Source organism: Haliotis cracherodii, unplaced genomic scaffold (genome assembly GCF_022045235.1).
Source record: "Haliotis cracherodii isolate W230 unplaced genomic scaffold, xgHalCrac1.p SCAF_10, whole genome shotgun sequence".
NCBI classification, from domain to species: Eukaryota; Metazoa; Mollusca; class Gastropoda; order Lepetellida; family Haliotidae; genus Haliotis; species Haliotis cracherodii.
The window spans coordinates 18,553,650-18,581,644 of NW_027266265.1; the positions used below are offsets into that span (position 1 = coordinate 18,553,650).

General features: G+C 40.5%; 1 protein-coding gene across 1 annotated transcript; it reads left to right on the top strand.

Moving 5' to 3' along the window:
* Positions 1 to 2: 2 nt before the first annotated feature.
* On the top strand, positions 3 to 27,995 carry LOC139453407 (uncharacterized). Its single transcript, XM_071235096.1, has 11 exons — positions 3 to 27; positions 9,071 to 9,245; positions 11,535 to 11,690; positions 14,357 to 14,493; positions 16,428 to 16,576; positions 17,215 to 17,403; positions 19,109 to 19,198; positions 20,305 to 20,523; positions 21,093 to 21,224; positions 22,504 to 22,620; positions 25,147 to 27,995. The coding sequence occupies exons 1-11, from the start codon at positions 3 to 5 to the stop codon at positions 25,255 to 25,257; spliced, it is 1,500 nt and encodes a 499-aa protein (XP_071091197.1). The 3' UTR covers positions 25,258 to 27,995.

The following is a 27,995-nucleotide window of genomic DNA, read 5'->3' on the forward strand; positions in this document are numbered from 1 at the left end:
CAATGGAGGGCGCCCGGGGTCTGGCAGGTGAGACATATTTCATTTGTTTCGCAAACCTCGGACATGGATGGGTGTATACAGATTGATCTACTCACTAAACCCACGACCTTTGAAGTGTTTTTCTATAATAGGCCTGCATTTCAATGATGACGTTTGCAGTAGATTTTGCAAGTCATTTGGCTACACATCACCTGTCACGAGTATATTGGAAATAGGCTGTAACTGGTCTTCAGAATGCAACTGTTTGCCCTGATACCACATACAGACGGTGGATACATGCATGTTATATACTTGTCAAAAGAAGGTAAGAACTCACAATTTCATCACATGACTATAGTTAATCTGTCATGGCTGGTGAGTATTGCAACACATGTGGGTGTTCTTTAACATGTTTTGAGTAATATATATCAGATATATCAAGCACGTTACACGTGTAGGTTGTTTGTGAACGATTTTGTAAGCAATATTTCAGCAACAATGCGGCGGGGAATAAAACCAAATGGCTTCACAATGCCCATGCAGGGAATCGAACCCGGATCTAACGCGTGACGAGCTAATTCTTTAACTATTAGGCTACCTCACCACCACTTGTTTATGTAAATAGAACACAAGTTAGTATGGCAGAATAACAATAAATTCTGTTTGCAATGATTATGGGTGTAATTTCCAAATTACGGGATCGGGTGGTCAGGCTGGCTGAGTTTGTTGATGCATTTTACCGTATCCCACTGACATACCACCTGGAATATTGATGAACAACAAACAATCAGGATCATCCCAACTTTATAATCAACATGAAGGTGTATGTATTCCCGCCAGGCATTGATACCAAGACGAAATGTCGACCAGAGTCATGAGTAGCACGACACTTGACGTTACGTTCATTGACACGTCTCCAACCACGCTTATGGAGGGGGTTTAGGAGAATGCAATAAGATAACAATGTGCCCATCGTCACTTGGCGTTACGTTCGATGACACATCTCCAACTACGCCAGTGAATAAGGTTTGGGTGAATGTAAGAAATTGACTCATGCCCATCGTCTCTTGACGTCGACGTTACGTTCATTGACACGTCTCTGACCACGCCCATGAAGGTGGTTTAGGTGAATCTAAAGAAATTAGACGTGGCCATCGTCTATTCACCCAGTGCCTACGTTTGTGACGCCACATGGTGATAAGATATTACAGCTTGTTTCAAACAGCTGTGTGCCTCACCGGGGTCGGATGTATCCATGACGATGACTGAATTATTAATTTTCAATAAATAGCTTAGTATCCGATATACAGCCCCTGATGCACGTGGGCGTGTAATTATCATCAACTAAGCACAGAAGGAAAATCATATTCGATTTTCGACAGATCTACTTTAATAAAAAATACCATAATAAAATCACGAATTATTTTTACTTTAATTCTTTTCGGTATCGACCCATAACAAAACATGAGTTACTTGTTATCACGTGATAACAACATACATGCGTCGTCCACGAACTAGCCTTGCTCATAGAGATGGGATCTTGTATACAAACTTGCAGTGGAAAACCGTGAATTATTAAATAACAAGAGATTTTGACGTACGTCTATAATTAATCGTTGATTAAACATATATGCGACTGGCGGTCTTAAAACTCCATAGAATTGAAGCCACTCCACACGTGTGATATGCTGCATATAAGCTAGGCGTAAAGGAGGGTCTGACATAGACTTTCAGAGGAAAACTATTCGCTCGAAATTAAATTAAAAGAACATGGTAAGTGGCAAGAGATAGGGTATGCATGGTGTGGACAGACTTACAGTACTCAGGCGGCACAATAAGAGAAGTGAGGCTCGGCATGAACGGCTACAAAAACGCTATCACCTAGCTGTAACAGGTGTGACAGATCTTTGCAGGTATATCAGGCGCGGGCAATCTTTCGTATGTTTTACGTTCAATGGCACCAAATGAAATTTTAAGTTATGTTTCGAGAAGAATTTGTTTTAGAGGTCACGAAGTAGATCTTCCTTCGTGTGGAAAACTATTCTATGTATATGGAAAGCCTCGCACGATCCTGCTGTGTGTATTATCGCAGGGCAGGGCGTCTGTCTGATCGATGACTTGCGGTTGCGTTTCGACGATATTGAACAGACCGCTGTTTAAAATCATACTGCTGACTCAACACGTTTTTGAACTCCAAAGATAGGCTACTCCTACTTATTTCATGTCGCAATTTAGGCTAATTTGGTGAAGCATTAATGTCAGGATTTACAGTATATGATCAAAGAAAACAATGCAATGTCGTAACATTATGTTTATTACTGAATCGAAACGCTTTAACACTGTCAGTAATTTTTGTAAGCATTGTGAAAGAATTGGAAAGAATCTCAACAGCGATTCAACTTCCACGAGTGAATTTTGTTGCATAAATGGCGCTTAACATGTATTTCACATGCCGAATCCTCAATTTGCATCGTGACACACACGACAATAACCCAATCCACCAATCAATGACAGGTCCCTATATACGCACATTAGAAAAGAAATGTACTAATTAATTGAATAATTACGCATCAATCGAGTATAATATCTACAAAATACGTTTGTATATATCTGATCATATCGCACAAACGCAACCACAAATCCCCACCGGCAGGGCATGGTCGGAAACTTCCCCTGACATGAGTGTGAAGATAGGCTGACCTTCACCTTTCGTATCGTCTGACACACACGTCCAGCTGGCATAAAAGGCCTGCTTCATATCCAGAATGTCATTAAAACACCATTTGAGTGAATATTTGTATTTAATTTATTTGGCGTCGAGAGATTTTGTTATAAAGAAAGAGAAAACATGTCAAGTAAAGTTGGTACGTACATGTTTTATTGATTTCTATTGATCAAATATTGTGTTATCACTCTCCTTCATGATATTAACTTCAAATCAGCTGAGCAGGCTCGCTTACCCACAGGGGCTAACAGAAAGTCGTCAGTGTGATGTAACAAGCGATGGAAAACTCGCTTGATTGCATAACGGCTTGTCCGATTATATCTTTTTCAGAGAAAAGCACATGTACTTTACTTACTGGTGACGATAATAATAAAAATATTCAGTATTTATTTCGCATTGGAGAAAATCAAGCTGAAAATATACTAAGTCAATACACACTTGTTTATTTTCGACAATGTACAGTGATATGTCATAAATATAAATCTGACGTAACTACATGACGTGATTAACAATCTGACGTGACTAACTGTAACCGACGTGACTATACTGCAGGTGACGCGATTAACTAGAGAGAGATGCTATATTCACCCGTTCACATATTGTCGGGTGAAATACTATTTTTGATTGATACTGTGGTTTTCAGATTAAGACATGTAAGCTCAGTGAGAAAATACATAATAAACACAATATTTTCAGTTTGTCCAGTAACATGTTTATCACTTCTCGTACACTGAAAAAGTGGCAAGGGGGTACATTCAAACCCGGGTCCCCGCGGGGAAGGCTGTCATGCAGACCCTGAAACAAATATATCCAACACCGCCCATGCAAGTCTAGATTACTGCAGTTTCTGAAAATGAAGAGTCTCCGGGCTCCTTTTTATTATATGCTACTCAAAATTTGATAAGGATCACTAGGTGATATGTGTGCAAGTTACCACAAACATAACAAAAGACATGACTCTGACTCAGAAACGTGTTAATCATGTTATGAATGAAAATTCATGAACGGCATGAACTTGTATCAATATGGAATGTTTGAAATCTGCAAACACCAAAAGGCATTTCATTAAAAAATGTTAACAGCAAACAAGAGAAAGAATTACACAGTTATATGAGGGATAGTCCATCATTACACTTAGTCGATGAAGTGTCAATATCGAGTATGACCTGCCCTTGCATCAATGACGGCCTGACAACGTCGAGATATGCTGTCAATAAGCACCCGGATGTTCCCAATGGGAAGGTTGTTCCACTCTTCCACGAGGGAATATCCGAGCTCTGCCAAAGTCGTGGGTTGTGCTCTACGGCGTGAAAGGGCAACCTGCAGCATGTTCCATCTGGTTCAAGTCCGGCGAGCGCGCTGGACAATCCATGCGGACAATTGTCTCCTGCTCAAGGTACTGCTCAACCACCCGGGCGCGATGAGGACGGGCGTTATCATCCATCAGGATGAACTCAGGGCCAACAGCACCAGCGTAGGGTCTGACGTACACATCGAGGATCTCATCCCGGTACCTCACCCCCGTCATTGTTCCTCTCTCCAGGACATGAAGATCTGTCCTTCCAGCTCTGTTGATTCGACCCCAGACCATGATGGAACCACCACCATAACGGTCATGTTCACTGATGTTGGCATCATGGAAACGTTCACGTTGTCGTCGCCACACCCGCTGCCTCCTGTCTGTAAAGTCCAAACAATACCTGGCCTCATCGGTGAACCCAATCGTTCCGTGTCCAAGTGACATGATCTTCAGCCCATTCCAATCGCTCCCGCCGGTGTCGAACAGTCAGGGGGATTCGGACACATGCCCTTCTCGAGTAGAGACCTGCATTGTGAAGACGATTCCGTATCGTCTGAGTGGACACATTCACCCCCGAGGCGTTCAGGAGGTCGTTACGTAGGCTGGTTGCTGTCCAGAAGGGATGACGTCGTGCCTGAAGAGCCACAAAATGATCTTGGCGTTGGGTTGTCGACCTCCGACGACCACCCCCATGTCGGTGTGCTGCTGTGCCAAAATTTTGCTTACAACGCTCTGGCTGACGTTTAGTGCATTGGCAACGTCACGTTGTGAATAGCCAGCATCAAGCATTCCAATACATCTGCCCAGTTGTTCTGTCGTCAGGCGACGCCTTACACGTTGAGGGGGCATTGCGTAGATAAACGTAGTGTAAACACTCAATTGAGTTTACAGTTTCAGAATGAATCAGACACCGTTGCCTGATTGGAAATCGTGCAATGGTAGCAAAAGCATGAACTGTGATGTGAAACGCATTTCCCATGGCATGAAATGCACGTGCAAGTGTGTTGGAGACGTTTTTGATTTCACTTGAACACAATATTGCCAGTTATGCAGTTATTTTGTTTTTTTATTAAGAAAAATATCTACGATCCTTATCAAATTTTGAGTAGTATATTTCATTAAGATAACTTAACAGCTGTTTTTTTCTGTAAAATATTTTAATTTTAGAGCCGAGATGTTCGTCTACCACGGGGGGTACTATATGTAAAGCTAACAATATTATTTAACCCTTTTCAAGGCTAGCACTAATACGTTTAGATGAAAGAAAGTAATTGGAGGTCTGTAAATATTTCAGAGACGAGGTGAGGCAAGATGAGGTGAAATGACGTTTAACAGTGCGTTCAAGATTATTGCGCTTATAAGTGTAGCGACGCGAAAGCACCTGTGTGCGTGCGTGTGTCAGTGGCTACTTGTACTTGTCCGGACTAATGACGATTTTATAGTGCTAGACCACTAGGTACCATGTCGCAGTTTACTATGGATACCACACTCAGACAAAGTATACTGACTCCCAGCCGACCAGTCCTTGTTTTAGACCCTTAATGGGGGCACGAGTGGCCCAGTCGTCTAAGATGCCGCATTTTGCTGAGTAGAGTTGCTTCCCTTGGGCATGCCATGAAACCTATGATTGTGGGTTCGAATTCCGGATCGACCCGATTATGTTTATAGGTTTGGCAGCAGCATACCCGTTCTCGTGGCTTTCAACAAAGTGATAATTTTAAACGTATATACGACCCAGACAGCCATCAACCCCCCCCCCCCCCCCCCCCCAACACTTTAAGCTGACAGTCCTTGATATAACTCGAATATTGTTAAAAGCGGCCTGAAAGCCAACTCACACACTTTATCCCCTGAATGCCGAGAGCTATGCATGTTCTGCCGGTTCTAGATCTATTGTGGTAGCTCACTGAGATTCCATGTCGTAGTTTAATATGGATACCCCACTCAGACACAGTATACTGACACCCAGCCGACCAGTCCTTGTTTCATGGCCTTACTCGCGAGCGTCAGGCAGGGTAATAACAATAACTATCTTTAACTTTCTTTGGTGTCACGCGGGATCGGAACACCGGCCTTCCGCTCTCCGGGAAGACATTCCATCCACTTGACCACGCAGGCTGTCAAATATCAGAGACGGTCATTATCTTGGTGAGAAGTCAAATATCGACGCATCGCGTATCTCGAAATACTTTCAGAGCACCCCATGTCTTCCGAGTTAAAGAGGTTAAATGTATATATTCATTTAGGTTATTTAGGTATAGGTTATTATTAGTTACATCTTAACTCAATACTTTAATTACATAAAGTGTTTACCAAACCAAAACATTCTGATTCTCCAAATCACAAGTGGAATGTCAAGATAATCCACGCAGAACACCCGATGAGCGGAATTTTCCCCTTCAATAGTCCAAGGGGAATAACTCCAGTATACTACTTTGGCCATTGCCAGCGCTTGCGCGGCGGCCTCCATAGATAAGACGTATGTATCCATCGACACGTACTCAAGGCGATTGGGTCGCATGAGGTAAGTTGATCTACGCGTTACTGTAAGATAAACTAGGCCAGACTCAGTCATGCTCAGCTGGGTCAGCTGCAGAACGACCAGGGTACATTTGCAAAGTTGGACCACGATACATGATAAGAAGATGCAATTTTTGTTTGTTTTTTGAGTTGGTCACCATGATGGTGTCTTAATGTGAGTGAGTGGGGTTTAAAGCTGTATACCAGGTTTAACAGCAGGTCGACACTGATTGTTAAGTGAATTTCTCTTATATCCCCGACCTTAAAGGGCGGAGATATATAGTTATACTAAGGGATTCCTCTCGACCGTCCGTCCGTTCTTTCTTTCGAGGACATTTTTGTGTTTGACCTATTAGATTCCAGATCTACTTGAAAACTACTGCATAGATTCTTGGTGAACAATTTTTATACCTGTAGCAGAGGTGCAGTGCGAAGTTTGATTTCAATATTTGGATTTTCTGAAAAAAAAGCAGCTTTTTTCATGTCTTTACTTAAAATTTTATTACTGAAGAATTTGTGCGACCTACAACTTGAAAACTACTGCATGGATTATTTTCAGATTTAGGGAATAGTTTCCATACTAATATAAGACTAACAGGGAAAAGTTAAATTTGATAAGTGTATTTTCTGAAATAAATATGATTTTTCTCATGTTTTGAACTTATATTATATATTTTTTTATTTCAACATTTGTGCGACCTATAATTCAAAAACTATTTCATGGATTTTTTTTCAATTGAGGGTAGAGTTTCTATACTAATAGGGGAGGTGCAGTGCAAAGTTTGATTTTGAATAGTAGATTTTCTGAGAAATATTGCTTTTTTCATGGTTTGAACTTAGAATATTTTTTTTACTTCAACATTTGTGCGACCTATGATTTAAAAACTACTTCATGGATTCTTTTGCCTATAGGGTCACTCTCGATCTGGGTAGCATCGAAATGTACCCAGGGCACAAATTGATATATTAAACTGTACCCAGACTTCAGTAACCATGTCGTTTTGTGCCAATTTACCCAATGATAATAAAGTTAATAAAATCATTTTCCCAGTTTGTGTATTGCCCCACATTGTACTGCCCATACTGTATTGTCCTGTGCTGTATTGTCCTATGTTGTATTGCCCCATACTGTATTGGCCCATGCTGTATTACCCCACACTGTATTGCCCCTTACTGTATTGTCCCAAACTGTATTGCCCCACACTGTATTGTACCACACTGTATTGCCCCACACTGTATTGTCCCATTCTGTATTGCCCCACACTGTATTGCCCCACACTGTATTGCCCCACAGTGTATTGCTCCACACTGTATTGCCCCACACTGTATTGCCCCACAGTGTATTGCCCCATTCTGTATTGCCCCACTCTGTATTGCTCTGCACTGTATTGCCCCACACTGTATTGCCCCACAGTTTATTGCCCCTTACTGTATTGTCCCATACTGTATTGCCCCTTATTGTATTGTCCCATACTGTATTGCCCCACACTGTATTGCTCCACACTGTATTGCCCCTTACTGTATTGCCCCATACTGTATTGCCCCACACTGTATTGTACCACACTGTATTGCCCCACACTGTATTGCTCGACTACGTATTGCCCCTCACTGTATTGCCCCACTCTGTCTTGCTCCACACTGTATTGCCCCACAGTGTATTGCCCCACAGTGTATTGCCCCACACTGTATTGCCCCTTACTGTATTGTCCCATACTGTATTGCCCCTTAGTGTATTGTCCCATACTGTATTGCCCCACACTGTATTGCCCCTCACTGTATTGCCCCACTCTGTATTGCCCCACACTGTATTGCCCCTCACTGTATTGTCCCATACTGTATTGCCCCATACTGTATTGCCCCACACTGTATTGCTCCACACTGTATTGCCCCACTCTGTATTGCCCCACACTGTATTGCCCCTCACTGTATTGCTCCACACTGTATTGTACCACACTGTATTGCCCCACTCTGTATTGCCCCACACTGTATTGTCCCATTCTGTATTGCCCCACACTGTATTGCCCCTCACTGTATTGCTCCACACTGTATTGCTCCACACTGTATTGCCCCACACTGTATTGCTCCACACTGTATTGCCCCACACTGTATTGCTCCACACTGTATTGCCCCACACTGTATTGCTCCACACTGTATTGCCCCACACTGTATTGCCCCACACTGCAATGACATTATTTGACATGACATCAACAAAAACTGGGTACTTGAGTCTGAGTTGTCTCTTACTTGAAACTCTTCATACTGGTTTTGATTCCCCACATAGATAGAATGTGTGAAGCCCTTTTCTGGTGTCCCCAGACGTGATCTTACTGGAATATTGCTAAAATCAATGTAAAACAATATTCACTCACTTGAAAGGACTAAGTTATTATTTTAGGGAAGTCCCGGTACCACGAACATGCTGGTTGGGTTCAACCAAATGCATCATGTTGTTTGTCTCGCACAGTCCAACACAACTGTAATCCTGAGGAAAGGAAGATAAACTCACTCACTTTGACATTCAAAAGTTTTGAAAATTTCACTTGCAGGTGTGAGAAGTGCCATGGCTGACTACTGGAAGGAACACTCGACATCGGCATCGCTAAAAGAGATGATGTTGGACAATGATGCAGAGGAGTTGCACAAGGAGGAGATGCCGGAAATACTCTCCTACCTCCCAGAGTTCGATGGCAAAAGGGTGATAGAACTCGGAGCAGGCATAGGGTATGACTATATCAAATATCAATTCACAGATGTGACTCTGTAAGTGTCATATGGGATGGCCCAGTGCTAGAATTTTCTAGGTGTGTTCCTGGATCTGCTGCTCAAGGTTAGAATCCAGGATTTGCCCTGATCATTTGTCCATCAGGCCCATATGTTCACAAACTGATTTTAGGTAGTGATGAACAGTAGACACAGAAGCACATGTAGTACCAGAGTGTAGACGGATTAAAATTACCCAAGCTTACCAATTTTAATCACCGCTCTATTAAGTACAGTCACTTCAGTTATGCTGGTGTCTCTGATGATAATTCTAAGGCGTGTGTGTATCTTGAAGCCTTTACTTTCTCTACTCTGTTCATGGTGTCAGTAAATTAAAACAATCAGTAGGTAATCCTTAAGCTTCCTTTACACTATACAAACATTTGTTTCCATAATTTCTCTACTCTGTTAGTCATGTTAGTAAATCAATTGATTAATTCGTCTTTTAAAGGTCCTTCATTGTTTTTACAAACTAAACTTAACAAATAACCATATATATCAGTAGAAATCCCTAGCGTTTTGTTTCTATAATTTCTTTACTCTGCCTCTAGTCACAATTTAGTTTGCAGAGTTGTGTCCCTTTGGCACACCAGGGTTTGAATCCCTTTTGGCCCGATTATGTCTCTAGGTTTGTCAGCATCATACCCGTGCTTGTAGGTTTCACCAAAGTGATAAACGTCTAAGACCTCCATCACTTCGGGCCTTCCTCCCACATTAAGTTGATATGCCGTGATATAACTTCTAACACTGTTCAAAACGTAATCCAACATCAGTTTAGTGTTCATTAACCTCATTGCAAGATGGCAGCTACGCAAGTCCGAATTACTTTCATTGAGAATGTATGTTGTGGGCGAAAGATGTGTTTTGATGGCTACAAGTATGGAGATGGAGAAAACAAGACCTACTGCAAGTGTGTCTAGTCACTTTGTAGTGCTTATATATTAAGAAATAAATGACTCGTGGTCGTGGTTTATTGTACAATAAAACACTGCTACCTCGAGTGGTTTATTCTCCCTGCAGTGTTTTATTGTATGATAAACAGCGAACAGAAGTTGTTTATTTCTTATATGAGATATCAGTATTATGTACAGCCTCTTTAAGGGTGTTAATAAAATGTACAGACTTTAAAAATAGTTATCTGTATTTAAATAATGATGATCCCTCAATAGATTCTATCCTTGGCAAAGTGGGACAAGACCATGTTTTTAACTGAGGGGTTAACTTTGGTATTTCCCACATATTCTCACAATTTGCATGTCGATTATCTGTTTCTTTTCTCCCAATACTGATTGTCATATCTCTCCCACTTTTGGATGTGATCGTTTGGCCATTGCATTTATCTATGCTGCCTAGCTACATCTATGGGGAACAACTCACTAGACACTTCCCCCTAAAAATAACGTCCAATTTACATCATCAAGTTGCGAGCGCATGTTCGAATCTTCGCAAATGGCATAATGATAGAACAAGGTCTTATCATGAAATGAACCATGCTTTGTTCTTCTTTGTTCTTTGTGTTTTATCGTTAGCTACACAAGTGACAAATGTCTACAATTTGCTTTTCTGGGCTCTAAGCTGACACATATACTGCTCAATATTAAAGAACATCCATGACTGGAAGGCTGTGTGTTGCAATAGCCATTACAGGTTAGGAAAAAATTGGTGTTCTTTAACTTCTTTTGAGTAGTATATATAACTGAAATAATGTAGAAAGCATGCAGCGTTAAACCAAAATCACTCACTAACTCGAAGTATATATGGATGAGGCTCTAGAAATCTGAGGAAGCACTTTGTGTCAAAGAAATAAATGATAACTGATAACGGATGTTTTCCTCTTCATTCTCACGCTTAAAGGTGTCCTTTGTCTTTGGTAGTTTCCTCTTCTTTCTCAAGTCAAGTCCTGTGAGTGACTACATTGTTGATGTTTTTTACCCTTGTTGATAGAAAGGTCTTGATACACATTATGATGCATCAGTCTAGACACATGCCACTTTAGGCAGGGCTTCACAAATATGGAGGTTTTCAGACTCATGGCAAATTTGAAATATCAGTCTACTTGTTTTTTTATCTTGTTTTCTTTGTTAGGTTGAAACAAATATTTGCAGATACATGATACTTTGTGCATGAGTTATGTAATGGTGGCAGTGCAGCAAATGTTTTGTCGGAACATTACTGTTTCAGCATCATTGTCTTGGCTACCTGAAACAAATATATTTGCCCATAAGTCATGCATGTCAATTTGTTTTTCAGGAGATTTACAAGTGTTTTTGCTGAGTCAGCCTCAAATGTTGTAGCTGTCGATTTCGTGCAGGACTTTATCAATAAGAACAAAGTAGCCAACAGTTGCTATGGTAACGTGGAGTTCCAGTGTGCTGATGTCACCCGTCTACAGAGAGACAGTAACAGGCAAGGATCTACTTTCTCAAACAATTTATATCATTTCTGTTTATTAATGAATTAGAAAGTTAGAGACAGTAAGAAGATTGTTAAATGCTTGAATAGTGAAACCATACTTGTGTTTTTTAACGTTGATGTGATCTTGTGACTGCATCTGGTCACTGGTGTGTTCCTGTGACTACATCTGGTCACTGGTGTGTTCCTGTGACTACATCTAGTCACTGGTGTGTTCCTGTGACTACATCTAGTCACTGGTGTGTTGCTGTGACTGCATCCTGTCACTGGTGTGTTGCTGTGACTACATCTAGTCACCGGTGTGTTGCTGTGACTACATCTAGTCACTGGTGTGTTGCTGTGACTGCATCTAGTCACTGGTGTGTTGCTGTGACTACATCTAGTCACTGGTGTGTTGCTGTGACTGCATCTAGTCACTGGTGTGTTGCTGTGACTACATCTGGTCACTGGTGTGTTGCTGTGACTACATCTAGTCACCAGTGTGTTGCTGTGACTGCTCTAGTCACTGGTGTGTTGCTGTGACTTCATCTGGTCACTGGTGTGTTGCTGTGACTACATCTGGTCACTGATGTGTTACTGTGACTTCATCTAGTCACTGATGTGTTGCTGTGACTACATCTGGTCACTGGTGTGTTCCTGTGACTGCATCTTGTCACTGGTGTGTTCCTGTGACTACATCTGGTCACTGGTGTGTTGCTGTGACTACATCTGGTCACTGGTGTGTTGCTGTGACTGCATCTAGTCACCGGTGTGTTCCTGTGACTACATCTGGCCACTGGTGTGTTCCTGTGACTACATCTAGTCGACGGTGTGTTCCTGTTACTGCCTCTTGTCACTGGTGTGTTGCTGTGACTGCATCTGGTCACTGGTGTGTTCCCGTGACTACATCTGGTCACTGGTGTATTCCTGTTACTGCATCTAGTCACTGGTGTATTGCTGTGACTGCATCTAGTCACTGGTGTGTTGCTGTGACTTCATCTAGTCACTGGTGTGTTGCTGTGACTACATCTGGTCACTGGTGTATTACTGTGACTGCATCTAGTCACTGGTGTGTTGCTGTGACTACATCTAGTCACTGGTGTGTTGCTGTGACTACATCTAGTCACCGGTGTGTTCCTGTGACTGCATCTAGTCACTGGTGTATTGCTGTGACTGCATCTAGTCACTGGTGTGTTGCTGTGACTACATCTAGTCACTGGTGTGTTGCTGTGACTACATCTGGTCACTGGTGTGTTGCTGTGACTGCATCTAGTCACTGGTGTGTTCCTGTGACTGCATCTAGTCACTGGTGTATTGCTGTGACTACATCTGGTCACTGGTGTGTTCCTGTGACTACATCTAGTCACTGGTGTGTTGCTGTGACTTCATCTGGTCACTGGTGTGTTGCTGTGACTGCATCTGGTCACTGGTGTGTTCCTGTGACTACATCTAGTCACTGGTGTGTTCCTGTGACTACATCTGGTCACTGGTGTGTTGCTGTGACTACATCTGGTCACTGGTGTGTTGCTGTGACTTCATCTGGTCACTGGTGTGTTGCTGTGACTGCATCTAGTCACTGGTGTGTTGCTGTGACTTCATCTGGTCACTGGTGTGTTGCTGTGACTGCATCTGGTCACTGGTGTGTTGCTGTGACTGCTCTAGTCACTGGTGTGTTGCTGTGACTGCTCTAGTCACTGGTGTGTTGCTGTGACTGCTCTAGTCACTGGTGTGTTGCTGTGACTACATCTGGTCACTGGTGTGTTGCTGTGACTGCTCTAGTCACTGGTGTGTTGCTGTGACTGCTCTAGTCACTGGTGTGTTGCTGTGACTGCTCTAGTCACTGGTGTGTTGCTGTGACTGCTCTAGTCACTGGTGTGTTGCTGTGACTGCTCTAGTCACTGGTGTGTTGCTGTGACTGCTCTAGTCACTGGTGTGTTGCTGTGACTACAACTGGTCACTGGTGTGTTGCTGTGACTGCTCTAGTCACTGGTGTGTTGCTGTGACTGCTCTAGTCACTGGTGTGTTGCTGTGACTGCTCTAGTCACTGGTGTGTTGCTGTGACTGCTCTAGTCACTGGTGTGTTGCTGTGACTGCTCTAGTCACTGGTGTGTTGCTGTGACTGCTCTAGTCACTGGTGTGTTGCTGTGACTACATCTAGTCACTGGTGTGTTGCTGTGACTGCTCTAGTCACTGGTGTGTTGCTGTGACTGCTCTAGTCACTGGTGTGTTGCTGTGACTGCTCTAGTCACTGGTGTGTTGCTGTGACTACATCTAGTCACTGGTGTGTTGCTGTGACTTCATCTAGTTACTGGTGTGTTGCTGTGACTGCTCTAGTCACTGGTGTGTTGCTGTGACTGCTCTAGTCACTGGTGTGTTGCTGTGACTACATCTAGTCACTGGTGTGTTGCTGTGACTACATCTAGTCACTGGTGTGTTGTTGTGACTGCTCTAGTCACTGGTGTGTTGCTGTGACTACATCTAGTCACTGGTGTGTTGCTGTGACTGCTCTAGTCACTGGTGTGTTGCTGTGACTACATCTAGTCACTGGTGTGTTGCTGTGACTGCTCTAGTCACTGGTGTGTTGCTGTGACTACATCTAGTCACTGGTGTGTTGCTGTGACTGCTCTAGTCACTGGTGTGTTGCTGTGACTGCTCTAGTCACTGATCTGTTCCTGTTGCAGTGCTGACATTGTGTTCTCCAACTGGTTGTTGATGTATCTGTCGGACACCGAGGTGCAGGAACTGCTACAGAAGCTGCTGGAATGGCTGGACGAGGATGGCTACCTGTTCATCAGAGAGTCTTGCTTTCATGCTTCAGGTAGGTTTTGTGTGATCAGGTCATCATTTGGGCCACCGTGTAGTGCCAAATCCATCATCATTAACATAATATTTGTTCAACTCAAAATTCATGCAACAGTGTCTCAAGTTAAGTACAGTAAACTATGGTTATGACAAACTCAAGATACCACTAATTTTGATTTGTTTTAACCGTTGTTTGTTATAAGCCTATGTAAGGCATATATACAGCAAATGGACGTGACCAAGAAATAGTGTGTTATATCCGTCAGTTCGTTATGAGCATGTTCGTTTTCTTACCACTCAAGAAGATTTACTTTAGATCAATTAAACCTGGTATGTCGTCATAATAGGGTAGGGCCAAGATCACAGGTCAAAGTCAGAGTTAGATCACTTTAAGTATGTTTGCAATTTTAAGTAAAATGCCTTTTTCTGCATATTGTTTTGAGGATTTATGCATGTTGTGGTTATATTATTTGAATACTTGAATATTTGACATTGATGACAAACTTATGATAGCAATAGGTGACAATTAGTAACATATGCTAACGTTTTAGTGTTATATTCTATTCCACCTGGGGACATCCTATTTGATTAAATACTGGATAGCCCGTAGGAATGTCCTTGAAGTCTTTGCAGCTGATGGAAAGACAAAATCACTGTTTAGGTCACACATGAAACATTGTATTATGTTCATGATAATGAGAGAAGTGTTTACTGTGGTAGGATGAAATTTGGTATAAATCATTCTTAGGGTGGATCACTGAAGAGGTAAGGTCATCAGCGACCTTCACTGAAACCAAGGTCACTGAAACCAAGGTCACTGGAATGGTCATTTGTAAGATAGTTCTGCTTCTTAATGTACTGAACCTGTGTTTGTGCGACATATTTGTAGGAGTAAACACCCAGGTTTTTTTCAGCTAGAAATAATCAAACATGTAATTGGTGGAAAATAGGGTCAAGGTCATTAAAACAAGTGCATATGTAACTTTCTTATTGACATATCTAGAGTTCTGGGACTTTCAGTTTTAAAACTGTCTTGCAATGGAAATGAGTTTATCAAACTGGAGTTGATATTGTTAAACTGGAAGTACATAAAAGTTACTTATTAAGGTAGCTAGAGACATAGGACTTTCAGTTTCACAGCTGTCTTTCATTGGACATGTGTTTCTCAAACTGGAGTGTAACTGGAAGTGCATATTACTTTTCTTATTAAGGTGGTTAGAGGCCTGTGGCGTTCTGTCTAATGACAAGTGATATTATTCCACCGGAAGTGGTTATGTCTTTCTTATTAAGGTGGTTAGAGGCCTGTGGCGTTCTGTCTAATGACAAGTGATATTATTCCACCGGAAGTGGTTATGTCTTTCTTATCAAGGTGGTTAGAGGCCTGTGGCGTTCTGTCTAATGCCAAGTGATATTATTCCACTGGAAGGGGTTATGTCTTTCTTATTAAGGTGGTTAGAGGCCTGTGGCGTTCTGTCTAATGACAAGTGATATTATTCCACCGGAAGTGGTTATGTCTTTCTTATTAAGGTGGTTAGAGGCCTGTGGCGTTCTGTCTAATGACAAGTGATATTATTCTACCGGAAGGGGTTATGTCTTTCTTATTAAGGTGGTTAGAGGCATGTGGCATTCTGTCTAATGACAAGTGATATTATAATTGTACTGCTTTGGCTCTCAGACCTGAAATGATGTCAATAGACAGGAAGTGATGTCATTAGAGTGGCACAGCCTTTAGGTTTCTGATTGTATTCGTTAGAGTCGAGATCCTTAAGTTTGATATGATGTGATGTATTTTACCATATGGTATCAAACTGGAAATGTGAAGTGGTCTGTTATAATTTCTAAGGCATTCTACAACATGGCACTGGTGAAGGTGCTGTAATGTTGTTTTGAGCTGCTTATATACTTTGCTGACTCAATTTGGAGATAACTTTTTATTTTGTGACATGACAGGTAACAAGCCACGTACAAACAATCCCACCCACTACCGAGATCCCCAGATGTATGATGCCTTCGCGGCCTCCACCGTGGTCCCTTGTGGGGAGAGTCAGTCCTACGGCTTGGATCTCGTGTTTTCAAAGGCGGTTGCCACATATATTAAAGTAGGTATCTCGTAACTTTTAACATGACTTTAGACTGAAATAAATCAGAACTAAAACAGAGTTTATAATAATTAACTTTAAATTGTCACCATTTATACTCCTTTTACTTTCTGTGAAGGTGAAAAATATTTTATACTTCTGTGCCCAAAGGTGGAGGACTAGTTGATCGTTGTGTGTGTGTTGTGTCTGCAGCACTGTAAGATGAGCTAGTGTCTGTGTTGTGTCTGCAGCACTGTAAGATGAGCTAGTGTCTGTGTTGTGTCTGCAGCACTGTAAGATGAGATACAAAGTGTCTGTGTTGTATCTGCAGCACTGTAAGATGAGATACAAAGTGTCTGTGTTGTGTCTGCAGCACTGTAAGATGAGATACAAAGTGTCTGTGTTGTGTCTGCAGCACTGTAAGATGAGATACAAAGTGTGTGTGTTGTGTCTGCAGCACTGTAAGATGAGCTAGTGTCTGTGTTGTGTCTGCAGCACTGTAAGATGAGATACAAAGTGTCTGTGTTGTGTCTGCAGCACTGTAAGATGAGCTAGTGTCTGTGTTGTGTCTGCAGCACTGTAAGATGAGATACAAAGTGTCTGTGTTGTGTCTGCAGCACTGTAAGATGAGATACAAAGTGTCTGTGTTGTGTCTGCAGCGTAAAGGTAACGGGAACCAGGTGGTGTGGTTGTGGCAGAAGGTGAAGCGGGACGTGTCCGCCAACCAGGGCTTCCAGACCTTCCAGGAGTTCCTTGACTCTCAGCAGTACTCCATCAACGGCATCCTCCGTTATGAGAAGATATTTGGCCGGACATTTATCAGTACTGGTGGACTGGCAACGACAAAAGTAGGCATCACTTTTCACTTTTTATGTTCCTGTTCCCTTTCCAGTAGATAGCAATTAAGCAGTGCCAGCAAAGTCACAGTTTATCATGTACGTCAATCAGTAAATGAATCTCACAGAAACAATTTCTCATAAGGACGAGAATTTATGGATGTCAACTTCTTGTCCTCATGTGTATCACTTCTAAATGCCATTCAAAGACTTAACAATGTCTCAGTTTAACACAGAACACTAATGTCAATGTCTTAACCTAGGCTGAAAGTGGACAACAAATAGTGGAGTATAGTCACTCTTTAGAGAGTGTATGTTGTCTCCATTCTAATACAATAAATGTCTGGCCCATTCACTATCAAAGCTCCATTAGGGATGTGACACCCCCATCTCCTATCAGCAGCTTCCCTTACTCTTTCTGGGGCATGGTTGGCCCAGTCATCTGGGGTGCTGCAATTTGCTGTGTGGAGTTGTGTCCCTTGGGTGTGCAAGAAACCTATGACCGTTGGCTTGAATCAGGGATCACCCTGATTACATGTCTAGGTTTGTCAATACCATACCCATACCTATGGGTTTCACCACGTAGTAAATATCTAAGACCTGCAGCATTTCAAGCTCTGCTCCCACATCAAGCTGACGGGGATGTGATATAACTGGAATACTGTTAAAAGCAGCATGATACCAAACTCACTCACTCACTCATAATATATCTTGCCATAAGTAGGAAAACAACAACTACTCAAAATGAGAGTTTGACATAAATCAGAATGTTGGGTTGTAAAGGTTACACCTTATGTACAGAGCTCCAATAATCAATAACTTCAATTTGTATCCCCTGACAAAGTGGGGCGGGGTATATAGGAACGGAGTCCATCCATCCTTCTGTCCTTCTTTCTGTCTTTCCTTCCATCTGTTCGCTTTTCAAACTTTCAAATTTTCTCAAAAACTATTTAAGTTAGAGAAATGAAATTTTGCACAGTGAAGTTTACACTGTCATGATCTAGACTAACATATGGTCTCTGAAATGAACATATCATACAGAAAATAAAAATCTAATAAAAAGGGAGCCCAGTGATTCTCTTCATTTTCACTGCAGTAATCTAGACTTGCCAAACATTATAGACTTGCATGGGCTGTAGTTGATATAAATGTATCAGGGTCTGTAAGACAGACTATGTCATGATCATAAATGAGTTCGAAAATAGGTGTCTTAAATTTATTTTTTTAAGACTTTTGTCCCTTGATCCATGTTATTTTACTTCGTGCATGGTGTGTGCAATGGGAACAAGTTTCTTGAAACTACTGAAGTTAGCTCAGAGATACTAGTCAACACTGAGTTCGAGAATTGGTGCCATAAATTAGTTTTTCCAGGGAAGGGGCCTTTTGTGTGTATTAATTTCACATTTAATCAGTGTTTTGTGATGATGTAAGGCAACCCAAGAGCCTATCTCTTCTTAAGGCTTTACAGGACTCTTTTTTTATAGTTTATATTCACTACTATAGGGACAAACAAAATTCTAATGTGAACCATGGCAGGGGATAGTGATAACGCTGTTTTCTTGTTGGTTCTGGGGACCATTGAAATATCAAGGTATCCATGTATGGAGACAGTTAAACTAATGCTGATATTAGACCACAGTGTCAATAAAGATTCTGTGAGACTGTAAAGTAACATCTTCATGGACCTTTATAACTGTTATACTGATTCCCTTTGCAGCTGTTTGTAGACATGTTGAACCTGACCGAGGGTGCTTATGTGCTGGATGTTGGCTGTGGAATTGGTGGCAGTGCTTTCTACATGGCCAAGGTAGGTAGGCCTTCTCTCAGACAGTGACACCTTGTTCGTTTATGTATACCCTATTTGACGGGAATCACAACCTTTTGGGAGATTACTAATGGGATTTTCATATGCTGTTTGTTTGTTCCTGTGAGACAATCACCCTGAAGATGGGACCTTCTTGATTAATGTGGTTTCACTGGACTGTAAAGAAAGGTCACATCCTCCACCTTTATCAGATTTAGTAGACTCTATTGTTTCAATGTCTAACCTACAAACCCACAAATTATCATGCCAAATAGATTATAATTAGGTGCAATTCTCTTTTTCAATTATATCATTACCCACCTAAACTCATTCTTTGGTAAGTAGTTTGTGATGTATATCAAGATTCTTTGTAAGCTTAAGTGCTTTAAAGAACTGGGCACATCCAGAAACACTTGCCACCAACTTCTATGCCCTGTCATTGCAAAAGAAAGAAAGAAAGAAAGAAAGAAGGAAAAAAGAAAGAAAGATAAGCACTATTTTTATTTTTACTCCATGGATTACAAACCTATGTGTCAGTCACTCTGATCTTAGGGGCGTGAATGATGTCTATAAATATTTGTATGACCGTTGTGAAACAAGAACTTTGCATATTATAGTTTGATAAATCAATCTTTGCATACTTACAGATGTGAATAAATTCTAGAATACAGAATCTATGATGAGTATCTAGTGTATTGTCATACAGTATGATAGCATTCCCCAACTGTGCCAGGACTGGCTGTTCGTCAGTTGACGAACCGGATTTCGATTTTGTTTCGCAATTTGGATTGGACTATGCAAAGATTCATTACTCCAGTCAAAATGTAACTCTATAATACCAGTCTAGTTCGGCAAGGGTGGAAACTGGACTTCTATAGTCAGTTAACTCTCTTGCCTCGGGAAGATGGGTTTTACAACGCTTTTAGCAATATTACAGAAATATTGTGGCGGGGGACCCCTGAAGGGCTTCACACATTGTGCCCATGTGGAGAAATGAACCCGGGTCTTCAGTGTTATGAGCGAACACTTGAACCACTAGGCTACCCCACCACCCTTGTTGGGAGAGTATTTAATGCTTGTTTATCTCCTGGCTGTATTGGTAATTCCAGGAGTTTGGGTCACGGGTTGTCGCCATGGATCTGTCAGCCAACATGATCAAGCTGGGGATCCAGAGAGCAGCGGAGGGAGGTGTAGATCAGGACCAAGTCACCTTTGAGATTGCTGATGTCACAAAACGATCCTACTGCCCTGAGTCCTTCGACATCATCTACAGCAGGGACACCATCCTCCACATTGCTGACAAACTGGCACTCTTCAAGAGGTTCTATGTAAGTTGGAAATATCACATAAGCTGCCTTTAGTAGTCATGATTGGTGGTTGATGTCCATCCTTGTACTTAGTTTCATATTCCTAGTATATCAGCTGTGCAACTGATTTTTCCATCAAACTTTCTATCCAATTTACAGCATGTGTGGAATGAAACTGCATGTTGGGTCCTGAGGGACATACATGCTCACATTTCTGTATATCTACTAAGAGAGTTGTAGCAGGACATGGAGTCATCCCACAGATGACATCCTCACCTTGTCAGCTTGCTGACGGGGTTAACCTCTTTGGTCATGTGGACAAGGCCGCTACAAAGTAGCACACTAAAGTGTAGAAATTGAGAGACCTTCGTATGGATAGACAATTATTCATATTAAATAAACTATTTGAAAAAGGTTAAATACTACAAATAATACTTAAAAAACGTTTTATACAAAACAATTTGTTTGTTGCAGGATATGAAACAAATAAATTATGAGTTAAATTTCCTTCATTAATATGTACAGGATGAGAATATCAGCATGATCTGTTCTAGAAAACAATTAATGTCGGTGTTTTCAATATTCTGTAGAAATGGCTGAAACCAGGTGGGAAGATCTTGATCTCCGACTACTGCTGCAGTGCCGAGGAGCACTCTGACGTCTTCAAGTCATACGTCAAACAGAGGGGCTATATCTTGTACAGTCCAGCACAGTATGGGAAGGTGTGCCTCCATGTGTATTTAGTTGTACTCCTACTGATTTACAAATCATTAAAACATTGAAAACGAACACTGTAAAATGAAGGTTATGGTCAGCCTTGACCAGTTTGATGCTTAGGAGAAGACAATACAGACAGACCTTTATTAGAGGTAGGGTTCCAGAGAGGTAGACACTGTTGGTCAAATCCACAAGTCGGCAGATCATTTTGGAATAGTGGCTTATGTAAGATAACTAGATGTTGCAGAAATCAACTTGTCTCACTTGATTTTCATTAGTCTTGGACCAACGGACAAGTGGCCATGTTTGTCGCTGGTTACAGTGCTAGGACAAGGCAGAATATTTGATTGTCACCCAAGCTGTAAGCCTGAGGAAGACTGTATGTGTCCCTGCTTATATACTCTTAAACAAATGTATGAGATCATGAAATATAAATGTTAATTCCAAGTATCAGACCAAGCATATATGTTGACGACAAACATCCCATGCAAGAGCGTTTATGTCTGTAAAAGTTAACACAAAAACACATCCTACAGTTCATGATAGTTTGCACATGCTGCACGAGGTAGCCACACACATGTGTAGGGTGTCATTCCTTATTTTAACTCTTTCAAGGAAAGTCAATGGATCTCTCTGGACCATTTTTTCTGTCAATGTTATTGATTCTGTTCATTTTTTGTGTATCAATAGGAATGTGGCGTGTGCAACATGTTTAATATTTATGTCCAACCTCGTGTCCAAGAATGTGTGTGTCTGTGTGTGGCTGCTTGTACTAGTCCAGAGTTATGCCAATTTTATAGTGCAAGCACACTGAGATACCATGCCACAGTTTAACTTGAATAGCCCACTCAGACACAGTATGCTGACTCCGAGCCGACCAGTCCTTGTGTTATGCGGAGTGCCAGGCAGGGTAACAACAAGTACCATCTCATAACATCTTTTGGTATGGCGCGGCCAGGGATAGAACCCCTACCTTCTGCTGTCCGGGGTGGATGCTGTACCACTAGACCACTTAGGCAGACACTCTGAAGATGACCCACTAGGAATTGTTGTTTTTGACCTAAGAGACAGACAACTAGGGAAGATCATAAGTAGGGGTTTAGTTGCTTTGCAGATTGCGGGTCATCCTGATTATACATTGAGATTGTTGCAGTCTTGCAATCAGTCACTGGTTTGTCTAGTCAAGGCTAGATTATTTACAGGCCACCGTGCCTACAGTGGCATTAGTCATGAAGATGATAAAGTGGAAGTATCCCCCTACCTATATACTGTATTCGTCTTCAGTTGCTGGAACAGGCTGGCTTTGTTGATGTGAGAGCGGAGGACAAGACTGATCTGTTCACAGAGGTTCTTAAGGCAGAGCTGGCTCGCACTGAGCAAATCAAGGATGTCTTCATTAAGGTGGGTGAAACTGATTTTTATTAATAATAGTGTTATGACGGAATTACTTTAAGCATTTGTGTAAGTATTGGACAAATATTAGGGACTTCATTTTTGAAGTACTTCCTCTGTGTCCCTGGGGAATTATTCTGACATATGATTCAAGGACACTGAAGATCAAGGACACTCATTATGAACTAGGCATGAAAAAGTTTGTGTACATGATGTTTTGTGGGGAATTTAATGAAACTAGGCACATGACCTCTAAAAGTGGGTCCTAACAGCATCAGCTTTAGGGTGACCTCTGTAAGATGTGAAGGTCACTGGAAGTCAAATTGTAGCTTTTGTTTTTTGAAACTTCAGATAAATTCATGAAACACCAATCATTTATGATATGCTCAAAGTAACTGACTCAATACCATATATCAAGGTTGTGTCAAATGTCAAGGTTGTGTCAAATGTCAAGGTTACATCATATATCAAGGTTGTGTCATGTCAAGGTTGTGTCATATTATATATCAAGGTTGTGTCATTTATCAAGGTTGTGTCATATATCATGGTTGTCAAATGTCAATGTTACTTTGGAGATCATTCTCTTATGAAATGAACTGTAAATAGTTTAGTTAAGAAAGTATTGAAGTATGATAGGGAGACTTCATGTTTGTATTGTAACACAACCTAAGATTGCAACTTGCATGTGACTGGATAACATTGAATTCCAAGGTGACTAAGTGTGTAGATCTAGTAGAAAGTTTGAATTTGGCATGGTAGTAAACAAGTGCACCCTGGTCTGTGGCATTCACAATGACACCTTCCTTTTATTATACTCCTGACCTTTCAGGTCGGGGTTATATAGTTATACCAAGGTTCCGTCCGTCCGTCTGTCCGTCCGTCCGAAAACTTTGTCCACACGATTTCTCTTAAACTATTCAGTGGATTCATCTCAAACTTAGTACAAGTAATCTCTGTCATATGGAGGGGTGCAGCCAAAAGAAAAAAAATGTTTTTATTAATTTTCCATATTTTTATGAATTTTTAATCCATTTTTTAATTTGAAACTACTGACACACTAGGCGGGTCGGGGGTATTAGTGAGCCACGCTCAATTTTGTTTAGTTTAGTCAGTTCTATTGAATCGTTTAATTTGAAATAAATACTACTTTAGGAAAAGTAAAATACTTTTATTGCAAACCAGCAGACATCATTATAAAATGTTTTAGGATGGTAATGTGAAAGAATTATGTCTCTCCTCTAAAGGGAGGGGAGACATTGTTTTTGGCTTTGTTCCCGTTGGCGTTGGTGTTGGTATTGGCGTCGGTGTTCCCATCCTATTCTTAGCCATAACTTGAAAACCATTGAGTGTTTTTTAATGAAACTTGGCATATGCATTGCTCATCAGCTTAACTGGTTGCCTTTTGCTATATTGAAATTTTTCTAAAATTTAATTTGTTGCTTTTCCATGGAAACAATTTGGAATTAGTATCAAACAACTCTAGGCTTTGTTTCCGAGTCATAACTCTCAAACTAATGAATATTTTTGCATGAAACTATACATGTGCAATGACCACTTGCTCAACTTTCACCTTTTCATCTTTTGAATTTATATTTTTTTAAATTTCTTGTATTTTCCATGGAAACAATTTAAAAAGTCTTTTTTTCTGAGCATAAGGGTACTGATTGGGGGTACATCTACTTGCACAATTCCATCATCCGAACGGCTGTTACAAATTCAGTAGCCTCATCTGCCACAAAGAGAAAACATAGCATCAACTGTAATGCTGTTTCAGTAATTCAATAATCAGAATCTGTATAAGTACCTTTTGCCATTATTGTATTTTGGATTTGCAAACACATTTAAGTAACAATTTGAACTGATATGTCAAAAAAGGAAGGGTAGACATCTGTTTTCTGAATAAAAACACATTCTAGCTCTTTGTTAATATGCAGTGAAACACCTTTAATCCAGACAATACCATTCTCATTGAAAATTCTAGATTAAGGAACCATTGTTTCTTTGTAATGTTCTTGGTGTTATATATTCATCCAAAAGTGGTGTTGCTAGAGGTTTGCATAATCAGGGGATTTATTACCCGTAGGGTTAGAAATAACTGAGTTCATAAAAATCGTATGTGCACTTGTGCAAATATCACTTCTCATGCACCTGTGTATTGTTTCCATCATTCGAACGGCATAGTTGATGTCATTCACATCTTATTGTGACTTAAGGTTGGAATGACATCACACTAGAAATGACGTCTTAGCTGTTGGTGTGATTCGACAAATTGTGGTTTTCTGGGACAGCGGTGGTAATCAGTACATTTTTCTAAAGGGGAGCTCAAAAGGATCAAGACATAATGGGTAATAAAGAAATTACTACACTCACATGTGTGTCATACTTTTTTATACGAAACTTGTGTAAGAATTCATGTATTACCTTCGTTCTCGCTCAGGAAATACAAGAATTCTGACACTCATAAAATTAGTATGACACACATGCTCACATGATTATCTCTGGATATGACTTAATTTCCTTGCTCTGATTTTGCAGGAGTTCAGCCAGAAGGACTATGATGACATCGTGTCTGGCTGGAAGGACAAGCTGTTCCGTGTGGGGTTGGGGGACCAGAGATGGGGGCTCTTCTATGCTGTGAAGCCATGAAAAATTGTGTGAATCTCAAAATCTGACTTGTCTCGCTTTGTGAGTGGACATCATGACTTTTCATGCAATGATGCAACTGTGATAATCATCCTTTCCTGGTGAATCGGGAAGAAAACTGTGATTCTGTTTACCTCACTGTGGGCGTATGTTTCACGCCATCATCACTATATTTGATCATATTACAGGTCTGGGTAATTGTCATAAATTAGATGGCTAATTATAAAGAAAGGAATGGTGAAGTTGGACCTGTCATGAAAATAGAATGAAAATATGTTTCTGTGACATATACACATGAGTATTAATTAAGCAACACCCATGTTTTCGGATATGTGCTTCATTATCAATGACTATTGGTTGTTGGAAACATGAGTAGTGAACTGACAGTCAAAACACCTGGCACTACCATCACACATGTAATGAAGCTGACACTAGCAATTGGTACTGATTTATTGGCGTTATGAGAAGAAGTCTAAGCACATTCATTTCAACATCACTGAAAAGTATCTGTACCCAGCCCTCACAACGAATCCGACTGTCACATGATGCAGTGAAAAATGATGACTGTCAACTTAGGAATCACCACTGACTCTGTAATCAGTATCTGGTGTATGCAGCCCTCTCACGGCTGACATTCGCAAGGCTTCTCTTGATGCAGCTGATCAGATGTCTGATTTTCAACATTGGGATCCTCTGCCATTCATGGTGCAGTGCTTGGGTCAGTTCAGTCAGGTTTAAACTGGACGGTTTCAACTCTCGTTTGCCAGCCAAGGTAATCCAAAACGTATTCAGTTCAAATCAGGCTTTGTTATTATTTTTCGAAATTGGATTGTGAATTAGGTGGTGCTTAATTACTGCTCATATGTGTATATAAATGGTATATTGAGTTATCAAACTGATGACTGTAAAGAGTCACAATTATGTACTGCCTGACTGACACTTTGTGTCAAATGTGTCTCGTCTTGCTGACTCATGTTTGAAATCCACATCTTTGTGCAGTGCCATGGTTGAACAGATAGCCTCACTTGCAAGAATGGAATGACTGATTGTTGCTGGGCTTGTGTTCCAGATCAGGCCTTTGTTTGCCATTTGCTTGTAATTAATGTGAATAAGGTACTTCAGTGAAGTTCTTTGATGTCTCAGTTCATGTGAAATCTCACATCAATTTTAAATTGAGATGATCAATGCTACAGTTATTCCTTTGATTCACAGCTTTTATCTCTTGTATTAAAAATGTAAATGTATCATGAAAAATATGGGTTTGGGTTTGGGTAGGGTTACAAAAAAGTGCTATTTTGTTTACTGAAGGTAATGATGTCAGGTGACATACCAGTGCTATGGGTGCTATATTCACTGATCATGATAAATTATTCATGATCCCAAACATTTTTTGTTCTGTATGTATTTTTATGTACAACAGTGTTGTGTAACACAAGGTTATGACAAGATGGCACTTATATGTCAAGTAATATCTTAACCATATGATCTTTCTGCACAAGGCATTTTTACAGTATGTTCAGAAAGTTGGAAACAAAGCCAGTCACACTAAAGTAGGAATTAGCTGATGATAATTATATGTACATTGATGTAGAGAAATGTATATATTCTAGGTGTCCTTGGTTTCACAGATTTTTACAAAAATATAGTATTTTAGTGCCAAATATTTGTTCCTGTATTTTTTCTGTTAAAGTATGAATTGATGAAGGATATACAAAGTAACTGTTTGTAAAGATAAAGAAACAAGTTGTCCTTTTGCTAAGTACTTACTCAGTATATTCCAATGTAGAGGTGATATGTGACCCCACACATGTTACAGTTATTTGTTTTCCTGTAATATGGGTTATATGGCTTTCAACACAATAAACATCTTAACTCTTGAATCATTTATGTAGTGGAATGTACATGTTCTAGATATGTTTGGTTTTACAGATTTTTTACAAAATGTGATATGTTAGTGCCAAACATTTGTTCCTGTACTTTTCTGTATAAGTGCAAATTGATGAAGTCAATTGATAAAAAACTTACATTAGCCTGATAACCATTCAACTAATTATATTTTTAATACCATGGTAACATATAGCTTGTCAAGGACGTCTACCTCTTGTTAACCAACGAATGACTGTACTACGCACAATTCTATACTGGTGGCTAACTCCTTTATATAAAAGGTTTCTGCATACCTATATGTTATACCATATGTCCTATAGGCAATTGTGATAAGTCAATTCATGTTGTTGAGAGCTCAGTTGGACGTACAGTTTACTGCTGTTCCCAATCTTCATCCTCATCACCGTCACATCTTTTTCTTGTTTCATTCATCCATGGATAGATCATGAAGCACATTACTAATTTGACACTTCTTCAGGAGGAAATGGCAATACATTCAAATACTGCTTGAAATGGACATATTCGGTTAAACCAAAGCAATTATATTTCCTTTTTAAAGGATTAATCTATAATACATGTTTAAAAATAAGTGTTTTTCATTGTTTAAGGGGCATTTGGGTAGATGTTGTCAATGAATATTCATCAAGTTGTAACATCTTCTTTTAAATTTGTATGGAGGTGTTAAGAATGTGTTCGTGGTCTCAATTTTGCATCACAAAATATTTTCAGAATCACACGAGGTTATGCAACAGCACTAAGAAGCCCTGTGACTGTTAATCAGTTTGTAGCTATGTTTATAACTGGCCCATGTTATTGTCCCTTGTGTAGGGTGTTTAATAAAACATTTATTTATG